At 36.6% G+C, this 13,161-nt stretch overlaps 1 protein-coding gene across 1 annotated transcript in view; it reads right to left on the bottom strand.

Moving 5' to 3' along the window:
• Nucleotides 1-13,161, bottom strand: part of LUZP4 (leucine zipper protein 4) — a 52,948-nt gene that overhangs the window by 19,239 nt on the left and 20,548 nt on the right. The window contains exons 2-4 of the mRNA XM_016137223.2: nucleotides 9,025-9,156; nucleotides 4,033-4,148; nucleotides 1,082-1,731 (exon numbers count right to left, since the gene is read on the bottom strand). Coding sequence (XP_015992709.2) covers nucleotides 1,082-1,731; nucleotides 4,033-4,148; nucleotides 9,025-9,156 — 898 coding nt within the window. The remainder of the gene's footprint in view (nucleotides 1-1,081; nucleotides 1,732-4,032; nucleotides 4,149-9,024; nucleotides 9,157-13,161) is intronic.

The following is a 13,161-nucleotide window of genomic DNA, read 5'->3' as shown; positions in this document are numbered from 1 at the left end:
AAATCCAATTAAGAAATGGTCAGAGGACCTGAACAGGCACTTCTCCCAAGAAGACATTTAAATGGCCAACATATGAAAGGATGCTCAATATCGCTAGCTATTAGGAAAATGCAAATCAAAACCACAATGAGATACTGTCTCACACCTGTTAGAATAGCTATTATCAACAGGACAAGTAATAACAAGTGTTGGAGAGGATATGGAGAAAAAGGAACCCTCATACACTGCTAGTGGGACTGCAAATTGGTATAGCCACTATGTAAAACAATATGGAGGTTCCTCACATACTAAGAACTGATCTACCAAATGATCCAGTAATCCCTCTACTGGGTATTTACCCCAAAGACTTAAAAACCCATATCTGAAAATATATTTTCATATTGATGTTCATAGCTGCATATTCATGGTGGCCGGAATATGGAAGCAACCAAAACGTGCAAAAATAGATGATTGGATAAAGATGTGTGCATAGATACAATGGACTATCAATCAGCTATAAGAAGTGATGAAATACTCCCATTTGTGACAACATGGATGGACCTTCAGATAATCATGCTAAGCAAAATTAGCCAAATAGAAGATGAAAACAATGTGATATCACTTATATGTGATATAAACCTAAAATCAACAAACAAACAGAAACTAATGGACATGGACAAAAGACATATGGTTACCAAAGAGTGAAGAGTGGGGTGAGGGGGCAGATAGATAGGATGGAAGTGGTCACATATATGGTGACAGAAAGAAATATAACCGTGGGCAGTGAACATACAATGCAAAATATATATGACTTACTGTTGAATTGTAAAAAAAAAAAAAAAAGAAAATTTACAACATATAGGAATATACCACGTTCATGAATGAGACTAATTAGCATAATAAACGTGTTACTGTTTCCCCTCCTCCGAAAAAGAAAAAATATTGACGCCATCTATATATTACCTCCATTCTATTAGTATCTTTGTCCCAATATGTGTTACAACAAATACAGTCATTAAAATTTAGATATAAAATTATGCCTTTATATTTGCATATCACTTAACACATTGCACTAATGATTAAGTATTCATTAAGTTTTTACCTGTCAAATCCAGACTCAATTTTGAGTGAAGTTCTGAATCTTCCTACTGGTGAGTGTCTTCGATATCTCCCTGACTGTCCATAAGATCTCCCTGACTGTCCATGAAATCTCTCTGATTGTTCATGATATCTCCCTGATAGGACATAAGATCTCTCTGATAGGACATGAGATAGCCTCAAGTGGTCATAATATCTCTCTGAGTAACCACGATATCTCTCAGAGCGGATATAAGATCTCTCTGATTGGTCACGATACCTCTCAGAGTAGCCAAAAGATCTCTCTGTCTGGCCACGAGATCTCTCTAATTGGCCATGAGATCTCCCTGATTGACCATGAAATCTCGCTGACTGGTAATGAGATCTCTCAAAATAGCCATGAGATCTCACTGATTGACCATGAAATCTCTCCGATTGGCCATGAGATCTTTCTGGGTGGCCATGAGATCTCTCCGACTGGCCATGAGATCTCTCTAATTGGCCTCGAGATCTCTCTGATTGATGATGAGATCTCTCTAAATGGCCTCGAGATCTCCCTGAATAGTGTCGATTTTCTTCTGATTGGCTTTGAGATCCTTCTAATCGATGCTGGTTCCTTTTTGATTGGCCTCGATTCCTCTCTGCTTGGGTCTTAGAATTGTCATTGCACTTCCCCTGCAAAGAATCACAATTTCACAAAACCAGTAAAACACATACCCCGTGACTTCAGTAAGTCACAATGATATTTTGTCAAGGCCATTTCTATCATCCTTTTTATTTTCATTTTTTTTTAAGAATTCTGCTGCCTGCACTTTTATAAGGTAAACAGTTTCAGCACTAATTTGCAGAAAGCTCTGATGCCTAATGTCTTTGGCACAAAGAGTATTATGCATGTAAAATTCTAATGAAATGTTTTAAGTATAGGAAATTAGTTGCATTTCAAATTTGAATATATTTCACGGTCATATTCTACCTACTATTTTTTGGATCTATTTTTTACCTAAATAAACAACAGATTTTGTGACTTTGTAGTTAAGAAGAGACAGACTATTTAATAATAGTTTCTAGTACAAACCCTTAGAACCAAAAGAAAGTGTTCAAAGTCATACTATTTATTCTTCAGCTGTTCAGGATCATTAGAAAAGAAGCCATCTCTTCAATATAAATTAGTATTTAATTCTAGAGAGAAAGACACGTAAGTGAGGGGAAAGGTGGCTATAAAGAAAGCAGAAGTTTGGCTTAATGCTGTTTAAGTAAATTGGCCTGGCGACAACACAGCCTTTCTACCTTTTCAATTTTTAAACCAAAAGAGCAGTAGAGTGAATCAGTGAAACTGAAAGAATGAAATCTTAACAGAGTTCTATGATACTACATAAATGTAAGGGGATAAAGTTATATGGACCATGAGGAGAAGCTGGAAGCAATTGTTAATGATATAAAGAATACAATTCCCATAAAATTTCAGTAAAGTAAAAAATATGACAAATGTGTTGCTTTGCTAAAGCATAAAGCCATAGTCATTCTCCTACTGTAAAACATAAATAAAGAGATTGGGTAGAAAGCATTTGCACTTCTCTTTTCAAAATGACTATTGTTGGGAGAATGGTGGGTCAGCACAAAATATTGAGACCCATTTTCTAAAGATCATATACACCCAAGTCCCTTTCCAAAGGAGTTTGTAGCATTTTTCAAATGTTTATACAAGAAACATTTTCATCAACATGAACAGTACACATTTCTAGCTTTAGAAAATAAAGTGCATGTTAGTTTTTTTCCTTGTAGAAACTCTTTATCAAACAGAATCTATCAAAAAGAATTATGTTGAATAAATACAATAGTATCTTACTAATATGAGGATTAAATTTTGTGAAGTATAACACTAGCTTATTAGAATTTTCAAAGCATGATTGAAAACAAATTGTTATTCAATTTATTGGTGAAATAATTATTCTTAATATATTATATTGAACATATAATTATATTAAGTATATATATTATTTTTAATATATTTCTTTACAGCAGAGTACTTTTCTCTGATGAGTTGTGCTATAATGACAGTCTCAAAAGTATGAGAGAAAGATGCTTTCAATTTGAAAATGTTGTTTTACAAAACTCTTAGTTCATTTATGCATCATGTAAACTCATACAGCAGACGTAAGCTCATGTCCATTGTTCCAAATTTTATGAAAAACCTCTTCACCCTACAGATGAAATGTCATCTCCTACATCAAACTTTCTCAATCAGAATGAATTACTGCATCTCCACAATATATAACTTATACTCCTATTAGAATATGTATTGATACCTTCCTGGCATTAAATTTTTCTTTTTTCCCTCCTGTCATTACATATAATATTTGAAGCAGGGCTGTTCTGGTATCTTGCATAGTGCCTGCATAGAAAACATTTAATCAACATTTACTAAATCAATTTAAATTAATACTCAAAATAATGAAAAATGCAACAAGTTCCTCTCCAAAAAAAACTGCATTTACATAATATGGCAAAAATTATTTAAGCTCCCAGAATCACTATTTTTACTAAATGAGCATATAACATCTTAAGAAGGATCAGGTTATAGGCTAAAACAGTAGCATCAATGGTGGCTAATGAATCTGGATATGAGCACCTCTCAGATTCCTGTCCAGTGACTGGCTCACCTATGAAAATTTAGAAGTGATAGATTTGTACAACTATAGTATATCACGACAGCAAAAATAATGATTATACAAATCACAAAATCAATAATCTCTTTTGGCATGTTATAAATTCAAAATTTCAAGTAATGATTGAAAATAGTAAAAATTAAATGTTTATTAAAACAGTTACAAAAAATATTAACAAATATTTATGTTCAAGGAATCATGAAGGAATAATAAGAAACAAACTTTGCTCTCAACAGAATTTAAAATTTTCCTTAAGAAATATATTAAATTTAATACCTTTTATATTGATTAATTCTTGGTATTTATTTACCTGTTTAGTTAAAGGCTGACTGTTTAAAGGGCTTTGTCCAGACTTGAATCCAGAAGTTCCTTGGTATGGTTTTTTATCATTTCTTTCCTTGACGTTGTTTTTGAATCTTGAGTATTCTTTGAAAAATAATTATTTTCCATATTTTCAGTCAGTAAATTAAGCATATCTTTTAGAAGTATTACCTGTCATCTTATTGTTTTAAAATTATGTACTGGGTTTTGCAAAATTTTTGATTTCATTAGTCTGATATCATCAAGGAGTCTCACTGAATTTTAGAAGTCTTTGCCATACTATTTCTATTTGCACACCTTTTTTTAACTTTTTCAAAACTAGTTTCATGTATACAGTACATTGGTTAGACATTTATATAGTTTATGAAGTGATCCCCCCAATTACTCTATCACCCATCTGGCTCGACCCATAGCCATTACAATACTGATGATTATATTCCTTACGCTGTACTCAATATCCCCATGACTGTTTTGTAACTACTAATTTGGACTTCTTCATCCCTTCACTTTTATCTCCCAGTCCACCAGCTCCCCTCCCCTCTGGCACTCATCTGATTGTTCTCTGTGTCCATGAGTCTGCTTTTGTTTAGTGTTCCTTTTGTTCCTTAGATTCCACATAGAAGTGAAATCATATGGTATTTATCTTTCTCTGATTTACTTCACTCAGCTTAATAACCTCTAGGTCCATCCATGTCATTGTCTATCAGTATATCTTGATATGTTAATATTCTTTGTATACAATACCTTATATACAATATATAATGTATATATAATGAATTTGGTTTTAGATGCCACCAAAATTGGGGCATATTATTCAGAACTGAAAAAACACACTAACAGAACAAGGGGAGATGGGGAGAACTATCTGCCTTATATTAATCATGTGAATATTTGCCTCATGTGTTTTGCTCTGGATGTAAAGAAAGCTTAAAAAATGTTCGAAAAATTCAGATCTCCAAAAGGCTCATAAAGATCAATTTTATGTTTAGTTAGAAACATGAGAATGGACCACCTCATCATTCTTAGCATCTATGCCTTTATAATACCTACTATCTCTTCCTTTACTCAGAATCTGCTAAGCCACTGAAGGATTCAAATAAGGACTCTAGTGAAGCTGGTAGGCAACTGGCATGGGCTTAAGAGTATGTACAATGTAAAGATGGTTCTGACCTGTTGACTAGACCATGAAGAACCTTAATCGTTTAAAAGACTTCTCTACTATGGCAATCTACAGTGCATTCATATTAAAATATGCACACTGCACTGACTAATGTGGTTAGGGTTGCAATCAACTTTCTTCGTGTTCTTCTACACTCTCTATGCCCTACAGCATTTATTTTTTCAAAATGTGGCTGCCAGGGGCTTCTGGTCAACATGGTGGAGAAGGTAAACGCTGCGCTGTGCTTGCCTCCTCTCACAACCATATCAAAATTAAAACTATACTACAGAACAACCATCATTGAGAAGCACCTGAAATCTAGCTGAACAGAAGTCCTACAACTGAAGATACACAGAAGAGGTCACCACGAGACTGGTAAGAGGTGAGGAGACATGGAATGGAGAGGTCCCACACTCACATGTGCTGGTTGAAAATTGGGAGGAATATCTTAGCTACAGAGACTCCCCCTAAGGAAGCAAGAAGAACCGGCTCCACACTGGGCTCCCCAGCCCAGGTTTCCAATGCCAGGAAGAAAAGTTCCCACAACTCCTGGTGGTGAAAACTAGCAGAGATTGTGGCAGAGTTAGATGGAGGGGTGCGGGAACTGCAAATGTTTCTTTTAAGGGGCCTGTGTATGAACTGACCTGCTGATGGATTCACTCTCTCTAAGCTCAAGCACTGGGGTAGCTACTTAAAAGATTCCAGAGACATACCGGGAGGAAGTACTGGGAGAAACCATGGTTCCTTTGTTGAACTCTCCTTCACCAGGCTTGCAAACAGAGGTGGCTGCCATATCTGATTCTCCATCAATCTGATTAAAACTCTGGTTCCTCCACCTGGTGATTTCCTTAGACCCCACCCCAACTCAACTTGTGAGCCCACTTAAGCTGCTTGCAGTGGATTTTTCATACAGACTGTCTTGGCTCATGCTGTGGACTGTACTAAAATCTCTCAAATGTTCATATAACCTAAACAAGCAGCACCTGGCCTCGTTGCACCCCACCTCTTGCTGAGCAGCCTCAAGCCTAGCACTAGTGGCAGCCAGCCTCAGTTTGCGGCTTGGCCTCTTGAGGCACCTCCAAGCTCAGCATGGTTGGTGGCCATTGGCATATTGCTTGGTGACTGATTCCAGGTGGCTCCAGGCAGGGCACAGGCTGCGACTAAACTTGGCCTGCAGTGGGGCCCCTTTTAGAAAGCCCCAGCCTGCATGCCCAATGGCCGGCTTCAGTCTAAGCTGGAGCACTACCTGGGGCCATAGCCCAGGACGATGCACTCAAAGGGCACTCAGAGCAGGCACCAAAGCCCTGCTAAAGTGAATCATGCTCTGTAGGTTCAGCCCCTGCACAATATCCTCCCCCCTCCCACTGCAGTCATGGCAAGTCCTCCTAACCAATCAGCCCCAGAGTCAACTCTCCATCCCACTGACATGCAAACAGCAACCAAGACTCAACTACTACAAGAGGGCACATACAATCTATATAAGGGACACATCTGGAGCACCCAGCTCAGGTGACCAGGTGGACTATGCCACTGGACCTACAAGACACCTACTCCATATGGCCACTCTACTAAGACTGGGAGACATAGTAGCCCTACCTGATACATAGAAACAAACACAGGAAGTCAACCAAAATGGAGAGACAAACAAAAAATGTCCCAAATGAAAGAACAAAACAAATCTTCAGAAAAAGAACTAACAAAATGGAGATGAGCAATCTACCAGATGAAAGTTCAAAATGCCAATTATAAGGATGCTCAGTGAACTTTGGGGAAGAGTAGATAAACTCAGTGAGGACTTTAAGAGATAGAAGACAAAAATTAAGATGGAAAACATAAAAGAAAACCAGTCAGAAGTGAAGAATACAATAACTGAAATGAAGAATACACTAGAAGAAATCAACAGTAGATCGAATGAAGCAGGGAATCAAATCAGCGATTTAGAAGACAAGATGGCAGAAAACACCCAATCAGAACAGCAACAAAAACATAAGTCCAAAAAACTGAGGATAGTTTAAGAGACCTCTGGGACAAAATCGAGCACATCAATATTCTCATCATAGGGATATCAGAAGGAAAAGAGAGAGGACAAGAAATTGAAAACTGATTTCAAGAAATAATGACAGAAAACTTCCCTAATCTGGTGAAGGAAATACACATACAAGCCCAGGAAACAGGAGAGAGTTCCAAACAAGATGAATCCAAAGAGGCCCACACCAAGACACATCATAATTAAAATGCCAAAAGTTAAAGACAAACAGAGAACCTTAAAAATAGCAAGAGAAAAGTGTCTAGTTATTGACAAAAGAACTCCCATAAGAGTGTCAGCTGAATTTTCAACAGAAATATTGCAGGCCAGAAGGGATTGGCAGGAAATATTCAAAGTGATGAAAAGGATCTATAACGAAGATTACTCTACACAGCAAAACTATCGTTTAGAATTGAAGGACAGATAAAGAGCTTTCCAGACAAGAAAAAGCTAAAGGAGTTCATCACCAACAAACCAGTATTACCAGAAATGTTAAAGGGACTTAAGACCACATAGGTGACTAAATGGATAAAAAAATAAGACCCTACATATGCTGCCTACAAGAGACTCACTTCTGATCAAAAGACACACAGAGACTGAAAGTAAACAGATGGAAAAAGATGTTTGATGAAATAGGAAACAAACAAAAAGCTGGGGTAGCAATATTTATACCTAACAAAATAAGACTTTAAAACAAAGACTATATATAATGAGAGACAAAGACCCAGTCATGCCATTTCTGGGTATTTCCCTGAAGAAATCCAAAATACTACTTCGAAGGGACATGAGAATCCATATGTTCATTGCAGCATTATTTCCAGTAGTCAAGATATGGAGGCTACCTGGGTGTCCATCAATGGATGAATGAATAAAGAAGAGGTGGTACATAGATATAATGGAGTATTACTCAGCTGTAAAAAAAAAAAATGAAATCCTGCCATCTGCAACAACATGAATGGACATAGAGGGTATTTTGCTGAGTGAAGGAAGTCAGATAGAGAAAGACAAATGCCATATGATTTCAATTACATTGGAATCTAAAGAACAAAATAAAACAAAGACAGAAACCAACTCATAAGATATAGAGAACATTTTGATGGCTGCCAGATGTGACGGGGGTTGGGAGGGTGGGTGAAAAGGGGGAAGAGATTAAGTACAAATTGATAGTTACAAAATAGTCATAGGAATGAATAGTATAGCCTAAGGAATATAGTCAATAATATTGTAATAACTATGTATGGTGTCAGATGTAGATTTGTCAAGGTGATCACTTTGTAAGTAATATAAATGTCTAATCACTGTGTTGTAAACTTTAATATATATGCCAACTGTAATTAAAGTAATTTTAAAAAGCAAAATAAAAGCAATTTTTATGTGTATTTAGAAAAAAATATGGACCCCATGGTGCCCAGATTATTAACCATCCTTCTCTTGTATTGCCTCCTAAATGTGGAATTGGACCAAACAGCCAGGCCCATGAACAACTATGAAACATTTCTCATTTTATCAAGCTCTCCTTTAAGGAAGTAACTTACATAAATTTAAAATTTTTTTCATTTTTTTCATTTGTCTTGGTATAAACTATTACCAATCTGTAATAGTAATTAATCTGTAATATAAACTATAATTAATCTGTAATTAATCTGTAATATAAACTATTACCAATCTGTCTCAAAAGTAAATTTGAGACAAATTTGCAACTTCAGAAAACACTCCAATTTTGTAAATTTGCTGACCTGGTTACTCACAAATTTTTCAGACTCTTTTTACAACATGTGATTTTTTGTATACTTTACCTCTCTGCTTATGATGCCTAGAAGCATTTGGTTGACATTTTGAAACTGAATTATTTTCTCTCTCATTCTCTGTCTCCATTTCTCTTTCTTCAGTGCTTGTATTTTCTATCTTTCTCAGGATTATGATGTCATCTGTATGAGAAAACAAAAATGATGACAATGGAAAAAGCCAAATTACAACATGTTTCAAGTGAATAATCTATATTGTACCTCACCATATTATAGTACATTTTAAAATTTAGTAACCCTAAGAAACAAAAATAATGGTATAATTATAATAATAATGAACCTGTAAAACCATAACAAAGACCAAATAATGCAGATATTTTAGTATTACTTTCCTGGAACAAGAGACAAATTTCCTGTTAAACAGATTTATAGTAACTTCATTTATGCAAACATAAAATGCCTTCAGAGTAAAGTAGCTTAAGGAGGAAATCAAAGAAATGATTCTACTAAATATTATTTCAGTTTTAAAGAAACAGAGCAATAGTGTCAACCTGATTAAATATAAGTACTACAAAATTAGTTGCATTTTTCTTTTTTCTTTCCCAGCTTTATTGCAATATAATAGACAATTAATTGCTCATACTTACATTGTACAATTCAATAAGCTTTTTTTCAATTATAGTTGACATACATAATGTATTAGTTTCAGTTGTACAGCATAGTGATTAGAGCTCAAGTGATCACCCCATTAAATTTAGTACCCCTCTTCCCCCTTACATATTACATAGTTGACTATTTTCCTTATGCAACACTTTATATCTCCATGACTATCTTGTAATTATTCATTTGTATTTCTTAATCCCTTCACTCTTTATCACTGTCCCCTCAAAACCCCTCCCATCTAGTAGCCCTCAAAATATTCTCTGTATCTATGAGTTTGTTTCTGTTTTTGTTGTTATTGCTGTTTATTTTGTTCTTTAGATTCTGCATGTACATGAAATCATGTGATATTTATCTTTGTCTATTTGACTTACTTCATTTAGCGCAATACCCTTTAGGATCATCAAGGCAATATCTTTTTTCATCCCCTTTCTTTTAGTCTGTGTGTCTTAATCTGAAGTGAGTCTCTTATAGGCAGCAAATGAAGGGGTCTTCTTTTCTTATCCATTCTACCATCCTACCTTTTGGCTGGAACACTTAATTCTTTTCCATTTGACGTACTTGTTGATAGGAATGTAGTTATTACCATTCTTTATTCCTGTTTTTGATGAGTTTTTTTTTTTTTGTCTTAAAGAAATCTCTCCAACATTTCCTGTAATACTGGCTTGGTATTGATAAATTCCTTTAGCTTATTTTTTGTCTGGGAAGCTCTTCATCTGTCCTTCGACTCTAAATGATAGCTTTGCTGGATAAAGTATTCTTGTTTGTAGATCCTGGGTTTTCATCACATGGAATATTTTGTGCCAAGCCCTTCTGTCCTGCATGGTTTCTTTTGAGAAATCAACTGCCAGTCTTATGGGTGCTCCCTTGTAGGTAACTGCTTTTCTCTTGCTACTTTTAAGATTCTGTCTTTATATTTAAACTTTGGCATTTTAATTATGATGTGTCTTGGCTGTAGGCCTCTTTGGGTTCCTCTGTCTTGAGACTCTCTGAGCTTCCTGGGGTTGTACATCTATTTTCTTCACCAGGTTAGGAAAGTTTTCCATCATTATTTCTTCAAATAGCTATTCGACATCTCGTTTTCCTTCAGGTTCTCAAAGACACAGATATTTTTACCTTTAATCATGTTCCGTAGGCTTCTTAAATTATTATTATAGCCTGGGCTTTTTTTTCTGCCATTCTGATTGAACGTCTTTAGCTTCTTGATCCTTTACATCAGTGGTTTGATCCTCTTTTTTATCCACTCTGTTGATTCCTTCTAACACATTCTTCATCTTCATCTTCATTTCTGACTCGTTCCCTTTTATAATTTCCATTTCCATTTTTATGTTTTTTTATCTCTTTGTTAAAGTTCTCACTGAGTTCATCTACACTTCCCTTAAGTTTATTGACCATCTTTATAAACAGTGTTTTGAACTCTGCATCTATTAGATTGATTGACTCCATTATTTTTAGATCTCTATTCTGTTCTCTCATATGGTTTCTGCTTCTTTGTCTTCCCATTTTGGCAGTTTCTATGTACTGAGAAAAGCTCCTAAATCTCTTGTTCTTATTAGCGTGGGTTTGTGTAATAGGAGTTCAGTGGCACAATCCTGAGAGGGGTTCAGCTGCAGGCCAAGTTTAGCCCCAGCCTGTGCTCTCCAGAGCCCCCTGTTAAGATTCAGCAAGCAATCCATTGATGCTGTGCTTATAGTTGCCTCAATAGGCCACACCAGAATCTGAGGTCAACTGTGACCAGTGTGAGTCTTGGTTCTGCTCAGCAAAGAGGATTGGACTTGCCAAGGACATAACTGGATGTGGCTTGGGTGGAGTCATGAGTTGGAGATTACAGAGTTTCAGGGAATCCTCTGAGTGAAGGGACCTCTGTTATCCAGTTTGATGATGTCTCAGCTATGGCAGCATTATTTCTGAACACTGAGTGGGGGGTAGGGCTCAAAAAAGGAACAATGGAGTCCCCCAGCTCTTCTGCCTGGGAGAAAGCCTCATCTTTAGCCCTCACTCCGACAACTCAGTGTCCCCCTGTAAGTCCCTGGTGCCCCGCCCCCCGCACCGGCCTCAAGCAGCCAACCAAGCGCTGGTGCTCAGAACGAGCAAGTCCATCTGCAAAAGTCTGCTCTCAAACACAGCCTCTTTAAGAGGCATCTGCAGCTGCCATAATCTCTGTCCCACTCAGCCTATGGGAACTGGGCAGCCTCACGTCCTCACTCCCTCCTACCTCCTCCTGATGCAGGGTGATTTCTTATCTCTTTGAAGTTGTAGGGCTTTTGTTCATCTAGAAAGCTAAAGATGAGGCTACTCTGCTTGGTGTTTAGTCCATGTTTCTGTCGCAACTTTGATGTGGTTTTAAGAGCAGATGAACAAAGCCTCTATCATCTATGCCATTTTGTCCAGTGTTACATTTATTTTCTTGACAGCTAAAAAAGGAAACAGTGGTGGTGGATGTTCACAGGAAATATCAAAGAAGCAAAGAACCAAGATTAGTGTAGTAGCAGGAAGCAATCAGACTTTACTTTGTAGTCAGGCATGTTTTAAGGCAGTTAGTAGAGAGAGCACTTACATGGCATGATCTGAAGGGTGAGAGACAGGTACAACCTGCTCTAAAATAGCTCTCCTAACATCTAGAATGGAAAGTTATAAAGGCTGGATGTTCTATTAATAGATGAAAACTTTCATGGGTCAAGGTATCTTTAGAAATAAGCACAAGTTAGGCATTTGGAAGAAGCTAGAGATACTAGGAAAAAGATAGAGAGCTGAGAAGGGTGCAAAAGAGGAGGCAGTTGGATACCAAAAACCATTTCTTTATGATTTTGCTTAGTACTAATCCTCCCTCAGGTCTCCAAAACTCTGATTTTCTTTGAAAAGACTGTCATCTCCCAAGGTAAAAGTCAGCATAGAGCTCAACAATCAATTGAGTATCATTAATTGACAATCCCATTTTAAGCCTTTGTTCTTTTTGCCTCTCTGCAGCTAATGGCTGTAACATCTCCTGCAGATGGTCTTTAATTTTTGTTATGCAATCCCTTTTCTTCTCACTTTTTTTCCTCTGTTGTTTCCCCTGCATTCTACATTTAAAGTCTGTACAAATCTCCGTACAGATTTTTTCCTTATTACAGTATAAGGGAGTGCACTAACAGAACATCTTACAAGATACCACAGGAAAACTTTTAAATCTCCAACCTCTCCCCCTCATCAGCCCCTGAAACAATCACTACCCAGTTTACAGGGACCCAATGAGATGGGCAACTTCCTAAATAGGAGAGCAAAACTTCAGAGAAGAGAAAGAGCAAGCTCTTTCATAAGCTGGTACTTTTCACAATGACATGAGGAAATGCTCTGGGACCAGTTTGTCTTGTGGCATTTGTAAACAATTTACAGTGACTTTTAATTTTTCCTGTCCTTGGAGTCACCAAATATAATAGCAAGCTCTGTCTTAAAATTTTGTAAAGTTTAAGTAAAACAGAAAATTTCTCATGTAGACCTAAAGTTACAGTTGAGAAACATTTGTCTAATGCTTTATGACAGGATGAA

Source organism: Rousettus aegyptiacus, unplaced genomic scaffold (genome assembly GCF_014176215.1).
Source record: "Rousettus aegyptiacus isolate mRouAeg1 unplaced genomic scaffold, mRouAeg1.p scaffold_m13_p_9, whole genome shotgun sequence".
NCBI lineage: Eukaryota > Metazoa > Chordata > Mammalia > Chiroptera > Pteropodidae > Rousettus > Rousettus aegyptiacus.
This window is presented reverse-complemented; position numbering and strand designations above follow the sequence as displayed.